This window comes from Equus asinus, chromosome 8, assembly GCF_041296235.1.
Source record: "Equus asinus isolate D_3611 breed Donkey chromosome 8, EquAss-T2T_v2, whole genome shotgun sequence".
NCBI lineage: Eukaryota > Metazoa > Chordata > Mammalia > Perissodactyla > Equidae > Equus > Equus asinus.
In genome coordinates, this window is record NC_091797.1 from 69,318,943 (window position 1) to 69,345,817 (window position 26,875).

General features: G+C 59.9%; 1 protein-coding gene across 14 annotated transcripts in view; it reads right to left on the reverse strand.

Moving 5' to 3' along the window:
• FBRSL1 (fibrosin like 1) overlaps positions 1-26,875 on the reverse strand; it is an 89,931-nt gene that overhangs the window by 35,390 nt on the left and 27,666 nt on the right. For all 14 annotated transcript variants that reach the window (XM_070515799.1, XM_070515798.1, XM_070515797.1 and 11 more), the window contains exons 3-4: positions 18,411-18,509; positions 16,070-16,105 (exon numbers count right to left, since the gene is read on the reverse strand). In XM_070515799.1, coding sequence (XP_070371900.1) covers positions 16,070-16,105; positions 18,411-18,509 — 135 coding nt within the window. The remainder of the gene's footprint in view (positions 1-16,069; positions 16,106-18,410; positions 18,510-26,875) is intronic.

Below are 26,875 nucleotides of genomic sequence, written 5' to 3' on the forward strand. Positions count from 1 at the left end.
GGATGGCAGGGACCCCTGGGGTGGTGGGGACCCATGAGGGATGGTGGGGACCCGTGAGGGATGGCAGCGACCCCTGGGGATGGCAGGGACCCCTGGGGTGGTGGGGACCCATGAGGGATGGCGGGGACCCATGAGGGATGGCAGGGACCCGTGAGGGATGGTGGGGACCCATGAGGGATGGCAGCGACCCCTGGGGATGGCAGGGAGCCCGTGGGAGGTGGCAGGGATCCCTGGCCTGGGACCCCTGGCTGCAGGGATGGGCATGTGGGGAGGATCCTCCTGAGGCTGAGAGGCTTCCCATCCCAGCAGTCCCATGGGCCCGTCTGCCCCCTAGCCTTGCACTGCCCACTGCAGGGCCCCACCCAAGACCTGCAGGGTGGGTGTCCTTTCACAAATGGCAGAAGGGACATGTGGGCCCAGTCTCCTGGCCACACAGATAAGAGGCCAGATCAGCCCCTCATGGTTGGCTCCACAGGGTGGGGAGAGTGCGGGGTGGCTGAAACCTGAGAGGCATAGTGGGAAGGTAAGGACAGAGTGTGGGAGATGATGCTGGCGAGGTGAGGGGGCCAGAATATGCCAGAACACGTGAAGTGTCATTGCTGGGACTGAACTTTGTCATGGGAGCCATGGCATGCTGGAAGAGGGAAAGTTAGGGATGTGGCCAGCCCTTCAAGATCATCTCTGTGCCAGGAGAGGAGTGGGGGATGGGGGTCATGGCCTGTAGGGAGGGGGGCCTGGAGGAGGAGGCCTGGAACCCCTGACTGTGCTGCTGGCACAGAAACAGTGGAGCCAAGAGCAGAGCTGCCAGAGCCCCCAGTTGGGCCTCCTCCTGCTTGAGTAGCAGCTCTGAGCCCTTGAATTGGAAACTGCAATCCCATCAAACCATCAGGAGATGGCCTCGGGTGCAGCACGCCCGTCACTCGTCACTCAGGGCACCCAGGACCACCCCCAGGCCCAGCCCGGCTCCATCCCAGGCTCGGTTTCACATCTTTCCCCAGGGTTTTGGAGGTGTGGCGAGAGCTTAATGATCGGACATCAAGGAGGGGCAAGGGTGCTCTCCAGTGAGCGCACGGAGCCTACGATTAACCAAACAGCACACCGCTGTCAGGAGGCACAGGCTGCGTTGTAAATGAATTCACGTTATTAAGTCCTACTGAATTAATATTTAACTGCAATAGAGTCGGGATTGAATGAGACAATTAATCAGGGCAAGGAGGGAAAAGAGCCACATCTGTCTTGTGAGAGCTGCCTGAGTGAGGTGACCTTCACGGGGTCAGGGTAGGCTGGGCAGCCCTGGGGAGCATCACCCCGGTGTGGGTGTGGGTCCAGGTAGGGAGTCACTGAGCAGAGCATAGACCCCAGGCCCCAAGGGGATGTGCTGGTATGGCGAGGAGGCCAAGACATAGGCTCTGGAACAGATCCCTGCTCTGATGCTGTGCTGCCGGCTGTGCCATACAGCCTTGGGCAAGTCCCTTGACCTTTCTGTGCCTCAGAAGTTTATGCTTCTGTAAAACAGAGACAACAACCCATCTACAGGGTTGTTGTGTGGCTTAAATGAGTGAATACATGCAAAACACTAGGACAGTATTGGCTATGTACTCAGTATGATATACAGAATGATGGTATCTTTATCACCACCACCACCATCATCATCACCACCACCATCATCACCACCAGCACCATCAACATCATCACCATCACCACCATCATCATCATGGTCACCATCACCACTGTCACCACCAGCATGATCACCACCATCACCACCACCATCATCACCACCATCACCATCACCATCACCACCATCATCATCACCACCACCATCACCACTGTCACCACCAGCATGATCATCACCATCACCATCATCACCACCAGCACCATCAACATCATCACCATCACCACCATCACCATCATGGTCACCATCATCACTGTCACCACCAGCATGATCATCACCAACCATCACCACCACCATCATCACCATCACCATCATCACTACCATCACCATCATCTGCCCTAGCCCCTTCCTTCATATCACCTGACCAGCCCTTGGTCGAATCTCAGCCCTCCATAGGGTGTGGGAACAGACACCTCTCACCTGACAGTGTCCTGCTCCCTGAGGAGCACCTGCACAGGAGGTCTGGAGAACTTGGCCTCCATCACTAGGCCTCTTCCAGAAACCTGGGTAGCCACTTGCTTGGGGTAGGGGCTGCTCATCCTCCTCCACAATCAGGAGATACAAATCAACACGGTCGTCCAGCAGCAACAGAAACGTGCCTTTTTCTTCTCTCAGTGTGAACGTTAATTACTGCTTCACAGTGGAGCTCAGAAGAAGGTCACCTGTCTCCCATTTCTCAAACAAAGGCATGAAAAATTCATGGACAGGGAGACGTTGCCGCTGAGCTGCTGCTCCTATCAGATGTTCTAGCATTGGGGCCTGCCCCAGAGATGTCCATGGGGGTGGGGAGGAGAGGAGCAGAGAGGAGGGGGCACTGCGGAGTTCAGGCGGCTCAAGTCCTCAGTGTGGGCAGTGTTCGCTGGCTGTGTTCTCACAGCTTATGTGTGCCATGCGTGCATGCCCAGACATGTCGAGTCATGCTCTGAGGGCTCTCACCCGTGTGCACCTGGGCATCCTGTCCAATGGGCACTCTACCCTAGGCATCCCACCAGGTCCCAATCTGTGTGCATGGCACCTGTGCACTCAGGTAACCTGCCACGGGGCCACATGTCCCCACATGTGTGGCCCAGGGGTGCTGGCTGTGCTGACAGTACATCGTGCTTGGGGCTCCTGTCTCTGTGGCCCTCAGCGGGTCTCAGTACACATGCTCCAGCTTATTCAACATTGTGCTCATGGGAGCTGCCCTGGAAGAACTATGGGAGGGAAAAGAGGTGCTGCCATCTGAGCACACAGCAACCGCCTTGCCCACCCGTGGGGATCTGAAGGTGCGAGGCGCTCACCTCTGTTTCTGCTGCAAACGCTCCATCAGGAGGGAGAACACATGTCAACCAAGCGAGTCAGCTACAATAAGGAGGCACCGTGGGGGAGGCCTGGGGTGGGGGAGCAGCTGGAGGAGTCATGTTGAGAAGGCCATTTTTCATCCGTTTACGCCCGCCTCAGTCACGTAAATGGACGTGCAGTGGCCAGGGGGTTCAGCCAGGTTTCCCTTTCCCCTCGATAGGCAGAGCCTGGGCACAGTAAGGCTGGGGGCTGCCTACCCCAGGGAGGCGAGTGAACGCCCGCCTAGCCTCGCCCTCCCCTGGGGACTCTCGTGGGTGGGGGTGCTAGGAGCACGGAGCTGGGGCCTCGATCACCTCATCTGTGCAACAGAGAGGCTGTGGGATCAGTCAGGTGATCGCGTCTGCAGTGCTGGTTGGCGCTGGTTCCCGCGAGCAACTGCTGCAAGAGTCAGTCACGCTGCACACGAGGGCGGCTGCGCTGCTCCAGGTGGCAGCCGTGGCCTCCGGTGCTCACTGGGTGCGGGTCCATCTCACAGATGAGAAGGCAGAGGCTCAGAGTGTAAAGGGACTTGCTTATGGCCATAGGGCCAGTGAGCAGGGTCTGGGACCTGAGTTCACTGTCCGCCTGCTCCAGACCCCAGCCGAGCCCAGACCCAGGGGTCTGGACTCTGCCGGGTGGCAGCCCTGGGACTATAGGGCTGGCAGGAGGGGGGCAGGAGAGGGAGCCTTTGACATCCTACTGGCACAGAGGCCCAGGAAGCCACAGCGGGGGCCTGGTGGGGGCTGACGCTGCATTTGTCACTACTGTTGCTTCTACACACTTCACTCAGTCCCTCCACAGACCCAGCTGCTTACACAAGGGGAAATTGAGGCAGGATGGCTGGGAGCCCACCAAGGGCACTGCTGGAGAGCTGGTAAGTAGGCTAGAACCTGTGGTCTTAACTGGCCCATCTGAGTAGAGCCCCATACTGGTGATGCCCTCATGGCAGCTGAGACTGGACAGAGGCCCCAGTCCCACGCCCAAAGGGCCCTGGCCACCTTGGCCTGAGTCACAGCGGAGCCTGAGTAAGCATGCACGATCACTGGACATGGATCCTGAAATCCCATTCTTCTTTTCTCAGCTGACTCACTTTTTACAAGTGTTTAGGCTTTAAAACAAAACAAAGCACTAATTACCCAATTAACGAGCAATTAAGTTACTGCAGCCTAATTGCCCGAGCACGACTGCCTCCGTGAGCCGACAGTGAGTGAGACCACTCAGCAGAGATGCACAGCTGGGGCCAGGCAGGTGCACTTGGGGGGCAGAGTTGCCGTTACCCATGACAGGTGGGGACAGCAAGGATGGATGGGGCCAGAGTCCACCCTGGCCAGGGTCCTTCCCCCAGAGTGGGCCCAGAGAGGCCAATCACTCACCCGCCTGGCCCCATGGCCCCTCATGGCCAGGAGGGCTGGGGCCCTGCAGCCCATGCCCACCCCATGCACTGCGCCTCGGGCACAGGAGGGAGCTCGGGTGGCCTCCCATCTTGTGACCTCCTCGTGGGCAGTGGTAGAGCTCTGAGGGGTCCCGCAGAGGCCGCCACACCCAGTTGATAAGAGACAGTCCCGCAGCTGGGCAGTGGGCTTTGAGGGGCCCTGAGAGCCAAGGGGGCTGGTGTCCCTGCCTCCTGCCCCCAGGGTGTCCTCCTGAGCTCTCACCGTGGACACCACAGCTTATGAGCAGCAGGTGCACGATTCCAGGTCAGTGGGGAGTCTGGGGTGGAGCTGTTGCCTGGTCAGAGGGGAAGCTGGCATGGAAAAAGCCACCCTTCCTAACCCCTAAAATCTCAGGAGCATCTGGAACAGAATTCCGACCGTTGCCATGCCTGCCGTGTGACCTGCCCTGCTGCCCCTGCCAGACCTGTCCTCCTCATCCTTCTCTGGGTTCTGCGTGGAGCAGTGCCTAGGCCATGCCTACTCAACCCTGACTGCACCCTGCAACCATCTTCAATTAGTTGCTAATTTGTTTATCATCAGTCTCGTCCCATTGAAACCCAAGTTCCCTGAGGACAAAGATCTCGTTCCCAAGGTACACACAGAACCAGGATGTGCAGGCATGGCATGAATGAATGAGTGAGTGAATGAATGACCTTAGCCTGGTACACACAGAACCAGGATGTGCAGGCGTGGAATGAATGAATGAGTGAGTGAGTGAATGACTTAGCCTGGTACACACAGAACCAGGATGTGCAGGCATGGCATGAATGAATGAGTGAGTGAATGAATGGCTTAGCCTGGTACACACAGAACCAGGACATGGGCGTGGAATGAATGAAGGGATGGGTGACTTGGGCTCTGAGCACCCAGGTCTGAACTGCCATACCACCCTCCTCCCCACTCGGGATCTCGAGGGGATGGCACTCCCAGAGGTGTTCTGGGCGTTCCCACAGCACTGCTCAGCACCTCACACAATTCTGGAAGATTCTGTCAGAGCTGAAAACCTGCACAGCACCACCGGAGACTTGACCCTAACTCTGTTATGAAAGACACAAAGTCACGTTTAATTTCCTTGAGCTGCAGTGACCACAGAATCAAGGAGAACTGGATGCTGTTTTGTGGGTCACTTCTCCAAGTGTGCCTGTTAGGGATGAGGATTTGCTGGGAGTGTCCCATGGCCTCTGCTTCTCGGGCCCGCGCCAGGACCTGTCCTGTCTGCTGGCAGACACAGGCCTGACGCTCGTGTCCTGAACAGGTGTCATTTCCCCAAACAACTCTCCTCTTCCTGTCAGTTTCTTCAAGGGCATGGTATTCTTTGCCCTTTAATTCTTTGTGGCGCCTACAGGTCCCCCACCATGAAGGGTGTCACAGGACATTGTGACAGCAGGCGTGGAGAGCACCTCCAGCTGGACGGAACATGGCTTGGCACTCTGGTTGCTGGCTGCCCTTGGACGCTGTCTCCCATGGCAGCTGGCGCAGCTCCATCCTCTCGGGGAGCTCCCTGAGCCCCCTGCAGCCTCCACCCAGCCCACGAGGAAATCCACTGCCCCCAGATGGGCCGAACCTGCCCCCCCCCACCCCCCATGCCTTCTGTGCCCCCATCTGCTCCCACCAGCAGTGCAACTCCTGGTGACATGGTAGCAGCCACATCATCACTCCCAGGGCAAACCTGCCGTCTCTGTCTCCATGTCTCCTCAGGCCCCCAGAGCCCCTAGCTGACCTTGCCTCTCACCCCTACGGGGCGCAGTGTGACTGTAATTACATGTGCATGAGGCACACACACTCACACTGTCACATGTCCATGCACACACCTGCAGACATGTGCACACGATGACATACACACGTGCACACACTGTCGCATGCTGACACATCCACACACACATGCATATGCACACACCAACATAAACACATGCACACACTCACACTCTCACAGGCACACATCTGCACACACACCCACAGACACCCACACGTACACACTGACATAAACACGTGTACACACTGTTGCATGCTGACACACATCCACACACATGCATATGCACACACCACCATAAACACATGCACACACTCACACTGTCACATACAGGCACACATCTGCACACACAGACACACACATGCACACACTGACATAAACATGTGTACACACTCACACTGTCACATGCAGACACATGTCCACATACAGGCCTGTAGACACATGCACATGCACACACCAACATACACACATGTGTAAACACAGCCATACAGGCATGCACACACTGGCATGCACACACTGTCATACATGTGCACACATGCACACATGACAGGCAGGGTCCCACCTGGGCCTGCGTGTGCTGCTCCCCCTGGAGTGGACGTCCCCCCAGGTACCCCAAGAGGCCCCACCTCTAGGTCTTTGCTTGAATGGTACCTCTGGAACCCTGAGGCTGATGGTGCACTTCCATACACTCCCCTCCAGGCTCATCTCCTGGGTGCCCTTTGGACACACCAACGTTTTCCTTAGGTCTCTCATTTCCCACGGTCCCCCGGGAGCGCGGGGATTTCTGAATTTCTTCAACCCTCTGGCCTCGGGGCCTGCAGTGGCCCCTGGCCCACTGTGAGTGCTACACAAATCCTTGGGGACGGCCTATAGTCACCACTTCAGGACCACGTGCTGGGGGGTCCCTGCTTGCCTCTTCCCACCCCTCCCTGACTGCACCTGAGCTGCTGGGGTCAGGGGGGACCCTCTGCTCCCGGCTCAGGGGCCTGACCAGGGCCTCAGCCCATTTATTCCTCACACCCATGGATGGCGTGTCAGACATCAAACCCACTCTGCCTTTTTCTCATTAGCAGCTCTCCCCATGCGGCCCTCGCCAGGCCGGAATAATTAATAAGCCTGTGTCAGAGAATGAAGAAAGGACAGCCCCAGCCCCACAGCGTACAGCTGACCTTTCGAGGAGTCGACTGTATTAATATATTCTCGTGTTGTCAGACTCAAAGTGCTAACTGCCTTATGAATTATTTATCAACACAAAAGTCTTAACCAGAACAGCGTTAACATTAATCCCTGACGTTCTGTGTCCCACAGCCCCGCCTGTTCCCCTTAATTGAATTTCAGCTTCCGAGGGCACTCGGGATCTGGGCTCTGCTCCTGGTGACCCAGCCCTGTCACCTCGTGCTCCCCGGCCTGCCCGCCTCCAGCTGTGGCTCCTGGCATGTGTGGCCACTGCTTTGAGTGGTCCCCATGGGCTTGTCCAGAGCATCTGTGCCCAACCTCCAGGACAGGTCTGTGGCCTGGTCACCTGACTGGATGGGAGTCCGGTGGCTCATGCTGCCTGGAGCTGTGTGTGGGCCAAGGGCTCCAGGGGGTGGGGCTGAATTGGCCTGGGCTGTTGTGAGGGGCAGGGTCTCAGTGTGTCGGAGTGATTCCTGGTTAGGTTCTGGGTGGGAGGCAGGCCCACCTGGGGACCTCGACCAGCAGCCACATACAGGGAGTGGGCTGCCCAGGTGACACAAGGGGCGAGGAGGCCCAGGGGCTGGTGGGGGTAGGAAGCCAAGGTGACCCCAGGCTGGAGGGACAGCAGGGGCTGCCTGCACACCAGGCCAGGTGGGGAGAGGAGTATGCTGGCCGCCCTCTGCCTCTGTGGCTGCCCCATGTGATGAGGACAGGGCGCGGGCTGGCCAAGTGGGTCCAGGGGTGTGTCCAGAGATGGCGGGGGCTCCATGGAGGAGGCTGGGGAGGGCCCACCACTGGCAAGCGGGCTGTGGCAGCCCCCATGACCTCTCCTGGAGTCCACACTGTGTGCATTCCCAGCCAAGAGGACACTGTTGAGTGACCTCACTGTCCAAGGCTTGGCCTTACACCTGCCTGCAGGCTGCTATCTGGAGAGGCTCATGGGAGAGGAGGGGACCTCCCATCCACAGCCAGGTGCTCCTCAACTCCTGGCCCTGAGACACTGGCATGACGAAAGCTACCATTCTAAGTAACCAAGTTGGGGTACCTCATTACACAGCAACAGACGACGGATACACAAGCAAGAAGAGCACTCGGCCTGGCGAGGGATGATGGAGAGGCGGCACGGCCACATCTCAGCGGGCATATCTCAGGCACCCTCCCATTGCAAGCTGAGGCCTTTCTCCTCCCCTTGGACCTGGGGTGGCCTGTGGGTGTGCTGACCACTGGAACGTGGCACAGTAGCTCTGTGCCAGCTCCACAGTTGCCTTGGCCTTTGGGAGCCCCAAGCTGTCCCATGACCCCACAGGGAGACCCCACGGGGGCCCTGAGCCACCATGGAGAGGGTCTCACCATCCCCACCCAGGGGCCAGGCGTGTGAATGAGGCCACCCTGCAGCCTGCAGCCCAGCCCAGCCCAACATGCCCCAGTGATCACAGGGGCAGGAGGGTCCGCCAGCTGAATCCATGAGGCAGTGAGATGTGACAGCTAGAACACACGCTGCCCATAACAGGGCAGTGGCTTCTCGAACATCACAGGCGGTCTGTACGGAGAGCGGGGGAGCAGGGCCCTGTGCAGAGGCCGGAGACTCAGTATCGGATGGAGGAAAGGACCTCTCAGCACTTTTGGGGGCAGGGGTGCGGAGGCCGTCTAGGGTGCAAAGTGACCACAGGGTCTAAATCCGCGGCTCACAGAATGCTTGCCCCACACTCACTGGTGGGACATTCTCTAGCCACCTGCTCTGGGACACTAGGTGGGCTGGCGTGTGCGCCTCAGCTCCTACATCTGCAGTGGGCTGACGCCTCCTCTGTGGGCCTGCCACCAGTTTGAAATAAAATAATAGGGGTGCTTTTAAAGACAGTTAGAAAATGCCATGGAGACTTGAGGTTTTCTCACAAACGAACGCTCTCCTGACACGAAGTCCAACCCTTGCCCAGACAACAAGAAATGCACGGGGCTGGGCTGACATCTCCGTCACCTTCAAAGCCCAGACAACTGCACCCCAAGGCACCAAGCGCCTCCCAGAACCCAGTCTGCCCTTGCTGACAGCACCCAGAGCTCTCGTGGGGTGACCTGCCCGGAGGAGTGCCAGTGAGCTGGATGTGTCTGGGCTGCTGGACAAGCCTTGCTTGAAGCCTGCTTCCCTTCCAGCCCTGTGAGCTGGCCAGGCCCCCCACCCTCCTGTGACTCCTTCTTTCCTTCTCTGGTTCCCTGAGGCACTGACACCCCTCCGTGAATTTGCCCTCGGCCTGACTTCCCCTGCTGGCTCCTCCTGGGTTGCCACCCCTGACCATGGGGCACAGTTGTCCCCAGGCACCCCCCATGGCGGTCAGCACTCTCTGGAAGCATCTGCCACTGATGGATCTGCTTTCTCCCACTGTCTCCCCACCAGGGCAGAGACCCTGAGACTTGTTCTGCTGTGTCCTCAGTGGACAAGAGCCACGGCCCTTGGTAACACCATTGTCACAGGTACATGGAGCTCGACAGCGACGTGCACACTACGGTGCAGGAGTGGGTGAGTTGGCGCAGTAACAGCAAACGCCCTGTGTGCCTGTTTATTCCTCTGCAGCTGGATGGGGCACTCCGGCTCCAGCCTTTCAGAGGACACTGAGGCACCGAGGTGGCACCCCAGCTTCTCGCTCCTCCTCTTCCCACCCAAGGTGCTGGCCCAGCTGCCCCTCGGCTCTGCAGAACCTCAGATCTGCAGTGTGGCCCTCCAGGAGGGCAGGGGCATGTGGGATCTGGCTCTGCCGCCCCTGTGCCCGCTCGTTGCCGGGGGGCCACACGTGACCTTTGGAGGCGGCTCCGGCACGTGTTCCTGAGCAGCAGAGCCGGGAACCAGAATATTTAGCAGCCTGAGCCATCCTGCTGGGCCAGGTGCTGACCCTTCACTGCCCAAAGCCCAGGGATACCAGGGGGCCTGGGTGCCCAGGACTGGGAGGGGCAAGCAGCTCTCCAGGTCTGTGCCAGGCTGACCTGTGACCAGTGGGGGCTCTGGCATGGCCTCCCCACCCCAGCATACACTCGGGCGCTGCTCCATGAGTTGAAGAACACACACAGGGATGAGGGAGTGATGCAAGTGCAGGGCCAAGGTGCCAGATGGGGCCTCCAAGGGAGCACAGGACACTCCTGTCAGGAAGGGCCTGTGGCATCCCACAGGACAAAGGGGCGGGGCAGGAGCTTTCTCTGGCTGGGAAGGTGGGTCCCCAGGACCCTGGACAGGCCCAGAGGCTGGGGCCCCAAGGGGAAGAGGGAGGGTGAGTGGCCCTGCTATGCTGGGTACACACCCCATCCTGGCCAGGCTTACCTCAGTCTGGGACAGCAGAGAAAGGGGCCAAGGACCTGGCTTCCTGGAGAGCACGGCCACAGATGGACGAGGGGCAGAAATGTGCTCATAGGACTGCCCCAGCAGGCAGAACCTGTGAGACACTGTCCCTCCCTTCAGAGCCTGCTCGCCCTGGGTATAAGCCCAAGTCCTTGAGCACCCCTCCACCGACACACAGTGCCCTCTCTCTATACCAGCACCCTCCCCTTCTATACCAGCACCCCTCCCCCTATACCCAGCACCCTCTCTGTCTGGTTTATTTCTCTCCTTAGCACTTGCCACCATAAGGTACTGGGTAGGTCACCTGTTCATCCTGTTTACATCTGTTCTGCCCTGGCTCTACCTGGGGTGCAGTGATGCACCACCCAGCCCCCTGCAGGAGGAACCCGCCCCCAGCTGCAGGGAGAGGGGGCCGCAGCACTCGCCCAGGGGAGGCTCAGGAGCAGAGGCCCTCAAAGCCAAGCCCCTCCTGATGCCACATCCCCTCATCTGGGACAGCAACGAAGGGCACTCTAGCTGTCCTGGGACCTGCAGCCTGTCCCTTCCTGCCCCTCTTCCCACAGGCGTAGACCCCAAGGCCAACCCCCGACGTCGATCTCCCCATCAGGGTCTGCTTTCCTAGGAATATACAGCCACGGACATATCCAAGACTGGATGTCCAAAATATCGCAAAACCGCCTGGGGAGCAGGTGGCGCTGACCGGCTGGGACTGACACCCCCTGCCCCCAGCCATGCCAGGAGAGGTGCTGGACAACCGGAAGAGCCATAAGGGCTCCTTACCAACCCATAGGAAGGACTTCTATGTTCTCAACTGGACAAACGTGGGCCATGCTACACCCCAGGCCCCCTGTGAGGTGGGCTGAGTGAAGGATGGATGGACAGAAGAATGGACGAGCAAACAGATGGACAAGTGAGTGGACAGTGGACCCTCTGAAAAGAGGCAGGCCAGGTGCAGGCCGGGGCTGACTTTACAGAGAAGGACACCATGCTTGGTGCGCCCTGCTATCCCCCAAGTAGTGGCCACATCCCCAGCAGCCGGCTTAAGGACTGTCCTGTGCTCAGAGGTCGGGAGGAGAATGCAGCTCCCCGACTCCAGGGAGAGGCTGGCGGGTTTTTATTGCTTTTGTACAGATTACCGCCGCTTGGAAGGGCCCAAGGAGCAGGGTAATGGATGTCATAAACCTGTCTCTTAAAGCCAGAGCCTGCGCCCTGGGCTGACAGTGCGGAGCAGGTTAACAGAGGCCCACGCTAGCCAAGCAGCAGACAGCTCTGCCACTCGGGGGGCGCTGGAGGCTGTGAGTGCCGAGCCAATCCTGGGGGTGGGTGTGGGGCAGGCCGGTCTCAGGGAGGCTCAGGAGCCCCTGGGCACCTCCCCAGCCGCTCGCCCAAGAGTGCAGCTGGCCAGGGCTCCACTGCACACGTCCACCCACCCGCTGTCCAACGCTTCACGAGCAGCTGAGTTTACCCCCACCACGAGCCGCACCCATCTTTCACCACAGCTGTCCCCGGCTCACGGGAGCAAAGCTGGAAGTGGTCTGCAGGTGACCATCCAGGCACCTGAGCTCCATCCCCTGTCCCAAGGCAGCCACCTCTCTGCCACCCTCAGCGCAGGCCCACCTGGACTCTGCCCGTGAGCCTCGTACCTGGGGCCCCAGAAGGCAGGGCTGCGCCCCTCCTGCCAGGAAGTCCAAGTGAGGAGCCTGAGCCATGACAACCATTTCCAGGAGGAAGTGGTGGCCAGGGCCACAGGGATGTGTGTGTACACATGTCAGCACGAGCCCCCGCCCCTGAGTAGGGACGCTGTGTATTTGCCTTATTTGCCACCTTCTCTGTTAGACTGTGTGCCCCGTGGGGCAGGGACCTCGCTGTCCGGTTCTTCTCCAGCCCTGGTGCCTGGGGCAGAGCTGACTCTCAGCAAGTACTTGTTGAAGGGGGAGGGACTAAGAAAAGCACCTTCCTTTCACACCTTGAGGAGCTCAAGCCAAGGGAAGGGGCGGAGGTTTTCGAGCTCAGCTGAGAAGACCTGGCGTGATGGGTGAGCGGGGAGGGGTTGGGAGGTGCTTGAAGGCTCGGGCCTGGTGTCCAGGCAGAGGGCTTGGTGGACATAAGGACAGGCTTCCTCCTGCTGATGACTGAGGCTGACGAGGACGCCTGGGACGGAGGGGACTGTGGGATGCTGGGCACGTCCAGAGCGGCGTGGCCTGCCTGCCAGGGTCTCGCCTCAGAGCACAGCCCTGAGCAGAGGCCCTCTGGGCGGTGGGTGCCTGCAGGGGGCTCTCTGACCCCTGCGCCTGTGTCCTAATCTAGAGATTGGAGGGTCATCGTCCAGCTTGGAGGGTGGCCGTGAGGACAAGAGGAGCCAACGCCCCAGGCCGTCTGAGACTCGCTGGGCTCATGGCAGGTCGTCCACCTCTGCGGGCACTGGCCCTTCCAGAACACTCTGTGCACTGGGGTATGGAGGGTGGGCTGGCCTCAAAGCCTCAGCAGGCATCTAGATCCTTATTTCTCTTTAATAAAGGAAACCCCCAAGCCCCACGTCAGCGGGAGGTGGGTCGTGATGTCCTTGTTGCAAGCAGCCAAATTAAGAAAATTACTTTCTAACTAATTTTATGGCACTAACGAACATTTGATGGCGTGCTGGGGAGGCCACACTGAGCTTTTGGGACTGAAGCTGTTGAAGATGAGCAATAATTAGGGATTTGCTGGGGACAAATCTCAGCAAATTAAACCACTTTAAGTACCGTCTATAAACCAGGTCAGATGACAAATGCCCATATCACTGACCTTAGGGATGCTGTCGGGGAGAGGCAAGGGTGTGACCCCTGCTGGGCCTGAGGACCCCACTGCAGACACACACAGGTGGCAAGGGGCACTGGGGCACACTTACACACCCACACATGATGCCCTGTGGTCACGGTTCTCACACACACACACACACACACACACGGCACGCCTGCAGAATCAGTCTTCCACAAGCAGATGTACCCATGCCACATCCTGACACAGGCTCCTAGACATACACTCACACACAGATTCCACACTTGGCAGGCACACTCCCACACTCCCAGCAAACACGCATGTTTGCTGCATCCACAGACACGCATGCTGATAGCCCAGAGAGAAATGCATGACACTAGCAGGTGCAACATGCACAGCCCCAACACAGCCACACAGAGACACACCTCACGTGTGACAGACATGTGTCCACACAAAACACATGCTCCCTTCTCACAGAGCCACACACAAGCTACATGCAGGGCAGGCACGTGCAAATGCCACACAGACCTGCCCTGGAACATGCATAAACGCATGCGCACATATGTGCACAGAGGGGCCCCAACCTGAGTGGGCACCTGTGCGTCTTCAGGCCCCACGAAGTCCTGACCTGGAGGGGGGATCACTGTCCTGAGTGCAGCCCCCATCCCCCTGGCTGGCAGGGCCCACAGCCGCATGCAGCCCCGGGGGACCCGGTACATGTGGACATTTGGGTGTTGAGCTCACAGCTCTCTGCAGTCCCCCGGCCAGGCCACCTGCCCGCCCCAGCACTGCCCAGCCCTGCCCCTCTTCCTGCTGGGCAATGGTCACCAAGGCCAGTTCCAGTTCCTCCAGCCAGGGCCAGATAGCCTCCACCTGGCCTCTGCTTCTGAGAGGGCCCAGCTCCCACCTGCAACCACACGCCAACTGGACAAGAGACCACTAGGGGCTGGGTCAACCTTGCACGCCCTGTGGTGCCTGCCAGCACACGTCAGGCGCCAGCGGACACAGTTGCTCACACCAGGGCCTAATGAGCGGGCCTGCACAAGCCAGAGTTCAGCATGCACACCTAGGGCCGTCTGCAGACATCACTTGGGGCCCCCCGGGGCTGAGCAGCAGGCTGGGCCCCTTCCCAGCCACCATCTGTCACTCCTCTGCAGCGGCCATGGGGTTAAGTGGCAAGCAGCTGGCGTGTTAATTATGGACTCTCCTCCAGGAAACGTTCAAAGCAGTGTTTTGGGGAGAAGACCATGGATGACGCACAGCGATGTGGAAGCAGAGGGGCAGCCCAGTGGCTCTGGCAAGAAGCTCAATGCAGGGAGACCCCAGCCGCCCTGGGGGCCCAGACATGGCAGGAGGCTCCAAAGGGGGCGTCCCTGGGCCTGGCCCTGGGACCAGCACATGCCCCTTGGCCCACCTGCTGGTGGGTGTTCTGCCCGTTACTGTCCCCGTCACGGTCCCAGCAATGCCCACCCGCCTGCGTCACACCACGAGTCATGCCTGCCTCCCCCACCGGCAGAGCAGCCTGCTCTCTTCCTGGCTGGAGCCCGGTCCTGGCACAGCTCTGGACAGAGGGCCACTCGCTCAACACGATCAACTCTAGGAGTGGTCGCTGCCTGGGAGTGGTGTGGGGGCTGCACAGGCTCGTGGGAGGGAGGAGAAGCACGGGCCCATCGACCACAACTGCCAGGATGGACGAGACCATGAAGGCGCCCAAGGAGGGCAGAGTCCGCAGGAAGACACCCCTTGAGTGGCACCCATCACCCCCGCCACCCACAGTGTTTGAGCCAGGCCAAAGCCTCAAAGACACTGCCTGACCTGGGTTAGAAGCCGAAGGCAGCGAGCTCGGCTGGCAGACCCAGGGTCAGGGCAGCTGGGGGTGGGCCTGAGGATCCAGGCTGGCCCTGTACCCCAGGGAATTAATGGGTTAATTACACACCCTGTAAAAAGTGGCTGTGATTTAGGGAGCCGGCCCCTCAGGCCCTGGAACCCTGGCACTCCAGTAAATCAGGGCTGTGGGATGAGGCGGGTGGAGCCCAGGCCCCACCCCCCAACGAGCTGAATCAGCCATAAATCTGCAGAAATGGCTTTTATGGAGCTCTGGGTTTTATCGTATCATTAACATTCCTCCTGATACTTAAGAGGAAATGAAATAAAGTCGTGAGGAGGGGGCAGGGCTAGGGCAGGGAGGGTGGCCTCGCACAGCTGGAGTGTCTGGCCGCAGCAGGCCAGCCCCTCCTGCTCCTTGGCCAGGCTGAGCACCAGGCTCTCTGGCCAAGCAGAGCATGGTGTGGGGGCATCAGGGTGCTGTGGGTGGCTGCTTTGAGCCCATGGCCCCCCCAACTCCAAGTGCCGCCTGAAAGGACCCAGAGGCAGAGGGTCCCGCCCTGCCCCCCACTCTTCAGAGGTCATGGCTGTAGGGCCAGCTGTCTCCCCCGTGGGCAGGACCCCAGGTGCAACGCTCCCTCTGACTTTCCACCTGCTTTGGCCCCATCCCCAGCCCTGTGCAAACCCCTCTTCTAGCCTGCTGCTGTGGGCCAGGACCACTGTGAGGGCTCCAGCCATGGGGGCAGTGCCCAGGAGGGTCAGGGCTCCGGAGGACGGGTGTGTAGGACGTGGACAGCAGAGGGTGGGAGACTTACGGAGTAGCCTCTGCCTGAGACCGCCTGCGCCGAGCTCTGCAGGGAAGGAAGGAAGGACAGTCAGCGAAGGGGTTGTGCCCCCATGCCAGCCCCACTCTGAGGACCACCCCCTATGTCCAGGACCTGAGTGGTCGAGTGCCTGACCCAGGGGCAGGTGCTGTAACCTCCGGGCCCTGGGGACTGGGCTGGGACTGAAGCCATGGGGAGGATGACACAGTGAGCCTCATGGAGCCCCGAACAGCCTTGTGGCCGTGTCTGAGGACCCCTACTCAGGACCGTCCCCCTGAGACCCAGGAGACGTGGCCCAGCCCAACAGAGAGGTGGGCAAAGCTCAGCATCCCCCCGGGTGTGGGCTTGGCCCCTCTCAGAGGGCCCAGTCCCGTCTTCCACATGTGGTTCCACCTATACATGGCCACGGAACAGAGTGGAGGTTGGCCTGCCCTTGCCACCCACCAGCCTCCCAGGGTCACAGGGTCAGGGGACCTCAGGGAAGGCTTCTTGGAGGAGCAGCTGGACAGCAACCTTGGAGCCCATGATGTTAGGGTGAGCTGAGGCCTGGAGGTCAGCAGCCACCTGGGGGGTCCTGTAAGGGTAGCCCTGATCGTGCTTGATGGAGCTCCCTCCAGCTCGAATGGGCATTTCAGATCTGATGGGAGAAACTGGTTAGGACGTGGGTCTGGGAGTTCTGCAGCTCCTAGGGCTGAGCCCTGAGGACAGGCTGGTGGGGCAGGGTGCAGGAGAGGACCAAGAGCCGTGGAGGCAGGGCGCGGAGACAGGACCTGGGGACTGGGTGGGCAGGGAGGAGAGCCTGTCTGAGGTGTGTGGGACCCACAGACCAGGGTCCAGAGCTGGGTGGGAGCCAAGGTCCCGAGGCAAAGATTCTTCCAGGAGGGTAGGTGACCACAGGGGGAGTGGGGGCCCCTCCCACTGAGGCTGGGACGCTCTGCTCTGTACGGAGCATCCCCATCCAGCCTTGGCTGCAGCTATGGGACACCTTCCCTCCCCAGGCCGACCCTGGCCAGGTCCCAGGTTGGCTCCTGGGGGTCACGGCTGGCAGAGCTCACCTTGGCAGGCCCCTCCTAGGCCCTGCAGTGGGGTAGAGGGTGGGGGCCCATAAATGCCCCAAGCTTGTGCCCTCACAGCTGCCTGTGCTGTGCTGGAACCTTCCTCATTCACCCAGCGGCAATTAGAGGAGCTGGGACGGGGGCAACCGTGGCCCCAGACAATTACCAGCCTCCTTCCCATCTTGCGGCAAGATCCGCCGGCCCGGGTAATTAGGCCCTCCTCCCGCCTCTCAGCCAGCAGCTCCCCCAGGTCTATTTAAATAATGATAAGATGACACATCCAAGTGAGTCCTGCCGAAAACCCAGCTCTGCTCTGTGGCCACTTCTGCAGCTAGGGGTCAAGGAAGACAAAGGCCTCTTCTGGGGCAGAGCCTCCCCCTGGGCCCCTCTCCTCCTTGGTCCTCCTCCCCTGGGCCCCTCAACCCTTGAGCCTCTCTCCCTGGGCTCCATCCTCCTGGGGCCCCACTCTCCCTGTGCACCCCCGCCCCCATTCTTAGCTCTTGTGCTTCCTGTCCCATCCCCTTCCTCCAAGCTCTGGGCCCTGAGCCTCCCTGTGGGGAGGGGGACCCAGGAGCCCCGGAGGGCTACCTAGCCTGCCCATCTCTGGCCAAATCTCAAGTGGGAGCCCCTGCACATCGCCCAGGTAGTCTCCACACGGGGCCTGAGGCCCCCTCCTGCCCCCAGGATCCTAAGCTCAGGGACCTGTCTTCCAGGACACTGAGGCCTGTCCCCAGACTCAGGCTGGCGTGTGCCTCAGCAGGGCACCCCTACCTCCATGTGGGCCAACACCAACGGACACCCCATGCCCACCCCCACCGAGCCGACAAGGCTTCCAGCATGTTCCCTGCAGTCCCCAGACCCGCTTGCCCTGCCCGAAGCACCACCATTGCCACTTTTAATAGACACATTTGTGGGAGTTGCTGCCCCCCACCCGCAGCCCTGCCTCCCCACCCGCAGCCCTGTGCGGGCACCACCCAGCACCTGCCTCTGCTGGCCCCTGCTAGACGCAGGGCCTCCCCCCGCATGGCCTCCTCCACAGGCTCCTGCCAGCACCTAATTGTGTTCCTCATTTAAATCACTCCTAATGGGGAAGTCCTAATTAGTGAAAAATCACGTTTTAATGAAGGCAAAACGCTAATTGCGAACACAAAGCCTTCATGTGAGCCTCTCGGGCCCTGAGCCAATGGCTGGCAGTGTCTGCTGAAGGTCGGGAGCAGGTCGCCAGGACTCAGAAATGTTCCGCCCCAGCGGGCGGGCGGGCGGGTGAGGGTACTCACGTCACTGAGCTGGTCCCGAGAGCTGCTCCTCCGGGAGCTGGGGGCTTCATGGAAGCTGTCATCGTCACTGTCGCCCCCTCTGGACACTGCGACCTTCATCTGGGGACAGGGAGAGATGGGCTCAGCAAACAGACCTGACCCCTTTGCAGCGTGGGGCCTCCTTGCAGGGCGGGCAGGAGCACAGCCAGGCTCCTCACCCCCACTGAGTCCTGGGCCACCCCAGGGCCCTGAGCTGAAACCCGGAGAGGGGCAGGTGGGGCAGAGCTAACAGTTCACAGCTCAGAATGGGAAGAAATACCCAGAAGGATGGTCAGCACACAAGGACATAAAACTGCTATTAGCTCTGTCCTCCTTTCCTCAAGTTAGGCTCCCAGGGGGCACAGGGCCAGGGGGCCACTTCGCCCATCCCACTGCACCAGGGAGCTGGTCACGGGCTGCAAGACAGGCCAGGGGTACTGCACAGCCCTCCCTGCGCAGCCTCCTTCAGTCTTCACCACAGTCCCAGGGAGGCGGTCAAGGCTGCAGAGCTGGGTATGACCCTGCCACTCCCTGCTGTGTGACCTAGGGTCATCACTTGACCTCTCTGTGCCTCGGTTCTGCCATCTGCAGAAGGGAGTGGACAGTACCCCACTAGGACTGCTGCTGCTATGTCACGTACTGGCCAGCATTTCCGGAGGCCTAGGTGCACTGCGGGCTGGTCCTCAGCTCTTTGCTTCTCACACAAGAGCCCTGACCAGACACTCTGCCCACTTCGCAGAGCAGGAAACCAAGGCCCAGAGAAGTTAAGTGGCAATGTAGGGAGTGGACTCAGAATCCTGCTCATCCTTTTCTCTTTGTCTGGAAACAATTTTAACCTCACAAGCTGCGGGGCAGCGACCCATCTCACAGCCCGACCCCGACGTCCTGCGTCACCATCCCTGAACCACATCGGCCTCGTATCCAGGTCTCGTCAACTCCCAACCGCCCTCCAGGCCCTCCCCGCAGGACCCATTGGAGTCTGCCATCCCACGCCCTCCTGCTCCAGAACATTCCTGCAGCTCTGTCGTCCACGACAGTGATGTCTGGGCGCACACTGCCTGCCACACCTTCGTCTGTGTGTCGGCCATCTCCTTGGGGCAGCGAGGCTGTGGTGCTCAGTCAGCACGCAGCCCAGAGGCTGGTGACCCTGCCCTCAGTGCTGCTGACGTCCCAGGGGACAGTGTGTGGGCGTCCTGCCCTCCTCTTGGCTGCCCAGGCATCAGAGCCCAGAGCCCGTGCACTCAGAGTCTGGTGGCGCTCAGAGCCCGGGGGTGCTCAGAGCCTGCCCCAGGACCAGGATAGTGACATCAGAGCCACTGCGGAGCTCCAGCCCGTGGCCCTGTCCCCCATGCCCAGCCACCCTCCAGCCAGAGTCCACTGAGACTGAAGGTCAGGATGGTCAGTGGGGTGCACTGGCTATGCTCCGGAATATTCTTGAGTCCCCAGGAGACCCCCTCATGGCCTAAGCCCCTCCTGCAGATCCCACGGCGGGCTCAGCCAGAAGCCCCTCTCAAGGCAGCCCCTCAGAGCCTCTGTTCCCCAGGGCCACTCCAGGACCCAAGATGGGGTACAGCCCCCAAAAGCGACGGGCCCCACGTTGTGTGTCTGGCAGAGTATAAAGGAGAAGATGCAGAACCAGCATTGATCACAGCAGGGCCAGGTGGGGGCAGGGCCTCCGGAGAGGTGTGCCAGCCACACTCTGGGCAGGAGCCCCCACATCACAAGCCGGTGGGATGCCAGCCTCACTGGCTCCGTGCTGCTCAGCTAAGCGTCAAACACACAGACTCTGGGCCAGTGCCACCTCTTCTGCCCATCCCCGAGCCTCAGTTTCCTCATCTGTGAAATGGGGATGCTGATCAAGCCCCTCACACGTGATGGGGTGAGATGAGGCTCTGTCTTGAGCCTGAGCCCAGGGCCAGCACCGAGAAGCCACCAGCTGTCACTGCTGTCATCAGTTAGGCTCTGCGTGTCCTATGGGACAGGCCTGTCTCACCTCTGGACAGTCTCACCAAAAGCAGAGTATGGGGGCCTGGGGGGGGGGGGTCTCTGCAGAAGCCATGGGCCCTAGTCTAGTAGTTCTCAAACGGGGGTACCTGGAGCAGCAGCAACAGCACCAGGAGCTTATTAGCAATGCAAATGCATGTTTTCAGGCCCCGCTCCAGACCTGCTGAATCTGAAACTCAAACCATGTGTCATCAGGCCCTCTGGAGGATTCTGGTATGGCTCCAGTTGAGACCCACAGCTCTGATCATTACCAATCACCCCCAGGAGCCCCGTACTTACTGCTGGGGGACATCAGCTCAGATCAGGCTTGGGGCAGAACCGCTGCCCAAGGAGAATAAGCCTGGACCTAGAGACACTGCAGGGACAGGAGAGGCCCAGTGCACGGCTGCCATGTACACCTGTGAAGGTTGCTCACTGCACAAGGACACCCAGAAAGGAGGAAGGGGAAGTAGGGGCTGAACTACAACCTACACAGGTGAAACGTGAGGACGGAGAATGCTGTATTCCACTTCACACACTCACACAAGCTGTCTCCTCTCTGAGGTGGGCCCCAGAGAGGACACTGGATCCTGACTCTTTGGGGGTGTCCTGCAGGAGAGGCAGTCTAGTGTCTGTCATCCTTCCTCAGGCAGCTGGTTTTACTTCTGAAAGCCCCATTTTCCAGAAAATCCTGTAAAACTGAGTCATGTGTCCTGGAAACCACCCAAATCCCAGACACACTTGGATGGCTGGTCACCTGTATCTGTCCCCAGGTCAGGAACCCAAACAGCCCAAGCTGGGGTCTGGCTGTCCTGTGGCCCTGCCTGCTTCCTAGCTCTCAGAAATGCTGCTGGCCAGCTATGCCTGGGGGGCCAGGAATGCCATGCCTCCATTTCCAGCTGGAGCTGGAGAGACAAGATCAGAGTTCCTGGGCCTTCAAGTCCACGTCCAGGCCAGAGGGTGACCTGATTGCCCTGGGAGGGTAGATGCCCATCCCTGGGCCTTGCGCTCCCATCCACCTATCCATCCACTCATTCACCCATCCATCTACTCACCTATCCATTCACCCATCCATCCAGCTGTCCATCCATTCATCTATCCATTGTCCATCCATCCTTCCATCCATTCATCCATATCCATCCACTCATCCATCCATCTACCATCCACCCATCCATCCACCCATCCATCCACTCATCTGTCCATTGTCCATCCATCCTCCCATCCATTCATCCATATCTATCCACTCATCCATCCATCTACCATCCACCCATCCATCAATTTATCTATACACTCATCCATCCACCCATCCATCTATCCACTGATCCATCCGTCTACCCATCCACCCCTAAATTCATATATTCATCCATCTACCCATTCATCCATCTACCCATCTATCCATCTACCTGCCCATCCACCCATCCATCCATAAATCCATATATTCATTCATCTACCCATCCATCCATCCACCCATCTACCCGTCCACCCACCCATCCACCCATCCACCCATCAACTCATATATTCATCCACTATCCACCCATTCACCCATCCATCCACTATCCGTCCGTCCACCCACCCATCCACCCATCAATCCATCCATTCGTCCACCCACCCACTCAATGCTTACTGAGTGACTATGAGCTGGCTCTGTTCTGGGCAGCGAACACAACAGACACAAGTTCCTGCCCTCCTGAAGCCTACCAGGAAGAAGCCAGCTTGTGGTCAGCAAATGGCTACCGGTGCTAAGAAGGGACAACAGCAGAGAAGAGTTATGGGGTCACCAGGAAGGGTATCACTGAGAAGGTGACATTTTTGAAGGGTGAGGAGGTGAGTCATGAGGCTGTTGGGAAGAGTGGGGGATGGCACAGCAGGGAGCAGTGGGGCTCCCTGGGGGGGAGCCCCAACATGTAGCACCTGTAGCTTCCATAGTAAATACACTGCGGCTCCTTTCAGCTACCAACACTTGAACCACCAGTGTGCAGAACCCCTAACACATAACAAGTGGTTCCTACAAGGTGGCACAGTGCCAGAACAAGCCCTCCACCTGGCAGGGTCAGGTCACAGGCCTCAGGGTGGGGAGAGGACACTTCCCTTAGACTAGCATGGTTAGGGCACTGCTATCAGACCAGTGGGGTTAGGGACGCCACTCTTAGAGTGCAGTATCCCAGAAGAACCTGGGGTCCTGAGCTTTCTGGCAGTAACAGGCCACAGCAGCTCGCCCATGGAGAACCCCTTCCTGTGACCCCTCCCCAGGCTGCCCCTCTCCCGTGACCCCTCTGCCACAGGGCGCCCCAGTGGGGCCCCGCTGCACATACCAGGAGGAAGTGTCTGCTCCCAGGCCAGCTGCCAAGTGACCTGAGCTGCAGACATGCAACATGTGGTTCCACTCGGTGATCAGACTCATGGCAGGGTGTGTGTGTGGGGGGGGGGTGGTTGTGGAGGGGTAGGTGGCCAGTCCAGGGGCTGCTGCTGGGAAGGGGCCCAAGAGGTGGGGCCCAGCGGTGCCCACAGGCTGCCCCCCAGGCTGCACACCAGGTGCCTTCCCCTGGGGACAGGAAACCACTCATACCTGGGACGCCCTGGGCCCACCAAGGAGCCCCATGCGGCCCTTGCTCCCAACAGTGAGCAAGCTTGCTGAGACCCCAGCCCCACACCAAGAGTTCCAGAGACGAGCACTCACCAGGACACAGACACGCAGGCACACGGAGAGCCCAGGAGACACCCCACCTGCCCAGTGCCCCCTAGATGGGCCCCACATACCCTCCACAACACGACCTCTTATACAGCCTCTTCAGCCCACACCCAGACACAACCACCACCACTCCCGACACCTGCCCTAGCCCTCCCGACACCACCCTGCTGAGACCCCTAACCGGAGTGGGGCACAGATGAGGACACCCCTCCCCCCCAAAGCCCCCTCCCCCACCTCCCATGCAGATGAAGCACACTCGACTGCCTCGTGCCTGCGAACCACCTCAGCAAATGTACATGCCACCTGTGAGCTGTGCAGCACACGACCTGAACAGTGTACTCAGCAGCCCCGGTGAGTCATACACTCACGTCCCATCAGACAGTTTTACCCACTGACAAGTGCCATCCCTTGGAGCTCCTAGGAACACACATGAACTCAGACAGGGCTGACACTCAGAAGCTCTGGGCCTTGGCCCATGCTTCTCCTCCCCCAGTGCCTGGCCCGCCCAGGGATAGGAGGCACTCTGACTGTGCCTGCCTCCTGGATAAGGAGGGATCCACCTGGCCTCCACACCTGTACCCAGACTGCCCCCCAGGACCCTTGGGAATCTTGACGGGAGCTGTGGCAGAGGCCATGCACAGGCTCTCAGACCAGCCAGGGAACAAGCCTTGGGAGGGAGGCAGGCGCCAGGCACTGGCCAAGCACAGCAACCACCCCCAGCCTTAGTCGGGTGGGCCACCGTCTGGTGAGAAGGGAACTGGGACCCCACGGACAACTCAACAACGCCCCTGCAGAAACCGAGCACAGCTCCCAGCAGCCCAGGTGCCCCATCCCGGGTCCACACACAAACACATGTGTGTGCAAGCCCGACCTCCCTGCTCCAGGGCCACATGGCAACCCGGGCCTGCAGTGAAGGCTCCCCTCCTCTGGCCACTCCAGCCTCCACTCTCCTCCTCACAGCACCCCAGTTTCCTCTCAGGGAACTTGCTGTGCAAACCGTGCCCCTGGCGAGCTTTAAGGACCCCTGGGTCTCCCAGGGATTGGTCATCGTGGGTCTGGGTCTCAGAGACTTCCCTGAGCCCCTCAGGGTGACTCCTGCATGCACCCCCAGGTCAAGAGGCCCCCTCGAGTGGGACTCAGCCAGAGGTCAAGCATGTGGCCCTAAAGGCATCCCTGCTGGCTGGACTGAGAGGCTTGAGTGGTACTCCCCCATGAGAGCCCCTTCCCCACAGTCCTCACTCCTTCTAGGCAGATCCCTGGTGTCCAGTGTGTCATATGGGCCTCAAAGGCTTCCATTAACCCCGGAGAAGGTGCCTGGCACAGCTAAGGGGGGTGACGGCCTGTCTTGTCTACCCAAAGCCCTCACAGTGGGAGGTCCCAGGCCTGGGCCTCGCCAGCGGGTAGGGGGCCCTCCTTCCCAGACCCCCTTTCCTCAAGCCCTCCCTCCCCCCTGACCCCTCCTCCCTGGAACCTCCAGCCCCTCTGGGCCCCCCTACTCCCTGGACCCTCTCTCCTCTGGTCCTCCCTCCTCCCATCGCCCGCATCCCCTCCCTCTGGACCATAGCACCTCAGGGCCCCCCTCACTCCCCAGGGCTGTAAACGGCAGCTCTGCCTAGGAAGCCCCCTGTGTGACCCCAGGCCTGGCAGTTCCCCTGGACCCCTGACTACTTGCACTTCCCACCAGCAACGGCCACCCAGTTCCCTGGTGTTCTGTGGGGCCCCGAGATCCCCCTATACATGCACCCCTGCCCCCTGGTACACATGAACGTCCCCTTTCTCCACAACATGTGACTGCAGGGAGGGGTCATATAGTATTTGAGCTGTTCACCATGCGCGGACCCCGAGCTCCTGTGCCTACACCTATACCCCGGAGGTCTGCGCTCTCCATCCAGTCCCGCGTGAACCTGGGCAGGAGCTGCCTTGGGGGCCTTGGTCCTCAGGGCAGGGCCACAGGTGAGGCCAGCCCAGGGAGGGGCCCTTCTGCAGAGAGTGTCCACACGCATGCAGGGCAGGGCTGGCGGGAGCATGCAGACTCTCGAGTGTGCAAGGAGCCTGGGACCTCCTCCCGCCCCGACAAGGCTGCCCACACAGCCTCTGGGCTCTGCAGGTGCTCAGCACACCCCTCTTCAAGTCAATGCAAAGAACGTTTCAGGCTGGTGTCGCCCGGCTGATGGCAGCGCCTACTGGCAAAGCGTGGCAGTGCAGCTGCCGCGGGGAACTCAAGGAAGGTGGCAGGGAGGGAGCACTGGGGGCTGTGAGCGGGAGTCAGGGGCTCCAGGTGAGCCACCCAGCCTTCCCTCTCCTCAGGGCTGGCTCACATCTCCTCAGGTTATGAGCGTGGCCCTGCTTCTTCCAGAACTCCTTCCAGATCCTCCCTCCACTCCTACATCATCCAGGCTGGGTGAAGGGCCTTCAGGCTCCCATGGCGCCAAGTGTCCCTGAAAGTGAAGCGAGATCATTGGCTGGCTGGTCGGTCTCCCTGCATTAGCCTGTGAGTGCCCAGTGGGCAGGGGTTATCCCCTGTCCCCAACTACCTGGCACAGGGCCTGGCACCATGAGGAGGGGCTCAGGCAGTGTGCGGCGATGACTAGTGTTCCCACAGGCAGCACGGTCAGGGAGCAAGCTGCTGCCCTGAGGCTGGCCACCGCTCCACATTCTTCCACTGGGAATCGGATGGGTGGACAGGTTGATGATGGGGGATGGGTCGATGGACAGATGGACAGATGGGTGAGTGGATAGATGGAGGGACAGGTGCATGAATGCAGATGCACAACAGATTATGTAAGGGATGCTGGCTGAGCTGAGGCCGCCACCCTAGGAGATGCATGGCCTGCAGACTCTGGGGGCACAAGGTGTGTCCGAGTGTAGTCTCCTGTGCTGGGGGGCGGGGGGAAGTGGTGTCCTGCCCCAGAACTGCATCACAGTGGACTCTGGGGCTGTGTGCCACCAGAGCTGGCCAAAGGTCTAATGACCTGATTAAAGCCACCAGCACGCCCATCCAGCTGCAACAGCCTCCACTTGTTCCCACGGCTGCCTGGCCCTCCTCTGGCATGAGTTTTCAAAATGATAAGTCAGCCCATGTTACTGTGTAGCTTAAAACTCCTCAGTGCTCCCTGCACAGGAGAGTGATATCCACAGTCCTCCTTCCCAGGGGTGCTGGCAGGCCAGATCCTTGTCTCTCAGGCCTCAGCTCAGGCCTCCCTGATCCCCTGATCTAAAGGAGCCCCCCTCCTTTCCCAGGCGGGCCTGTTGTCACCTCAAAATCCCTCCAGGCGTTTCATGCCTGTCTTCCCAACTGGAGTTTCAGCTTCCTGAGGGCTGGGACTGTCATCTTTCTGCTTACCACTGCATCCCCACACGCAGACAGGGACTGACAAGAAGGCTCCAAGAAGTAAGTGTGTGCCGAATGACGAGCCCTCCCCTGATTGAGGGCTGGGACAGTGCAGGTGAGGGGTGCCTGCCACGTCCCAGACATCCACTTGCTCCTCTATCCTCCTCCCAACGGTGCCCGCTGGTAAGCCCCTGGGCCACACTGGGTTCACATGAGGCCCATGTCTGTGGAGGGGTCTCAGGGATTGCGGGCAGCCTTGCTCCAGTGCCCCACGCACAACCCAGCCTTGCTGGGCCAGGCCTCGCCCAGGAGGCGGGAGAAACCATTCTGTGAGTGATCAAGACAAGGCAGTAATCACAATAGAATGGCAAATACCTATACAGCACGGAAATGTGAATTAACTCATTTTTTTGTCTCAACAATCTAAGACACATTACTGACTTC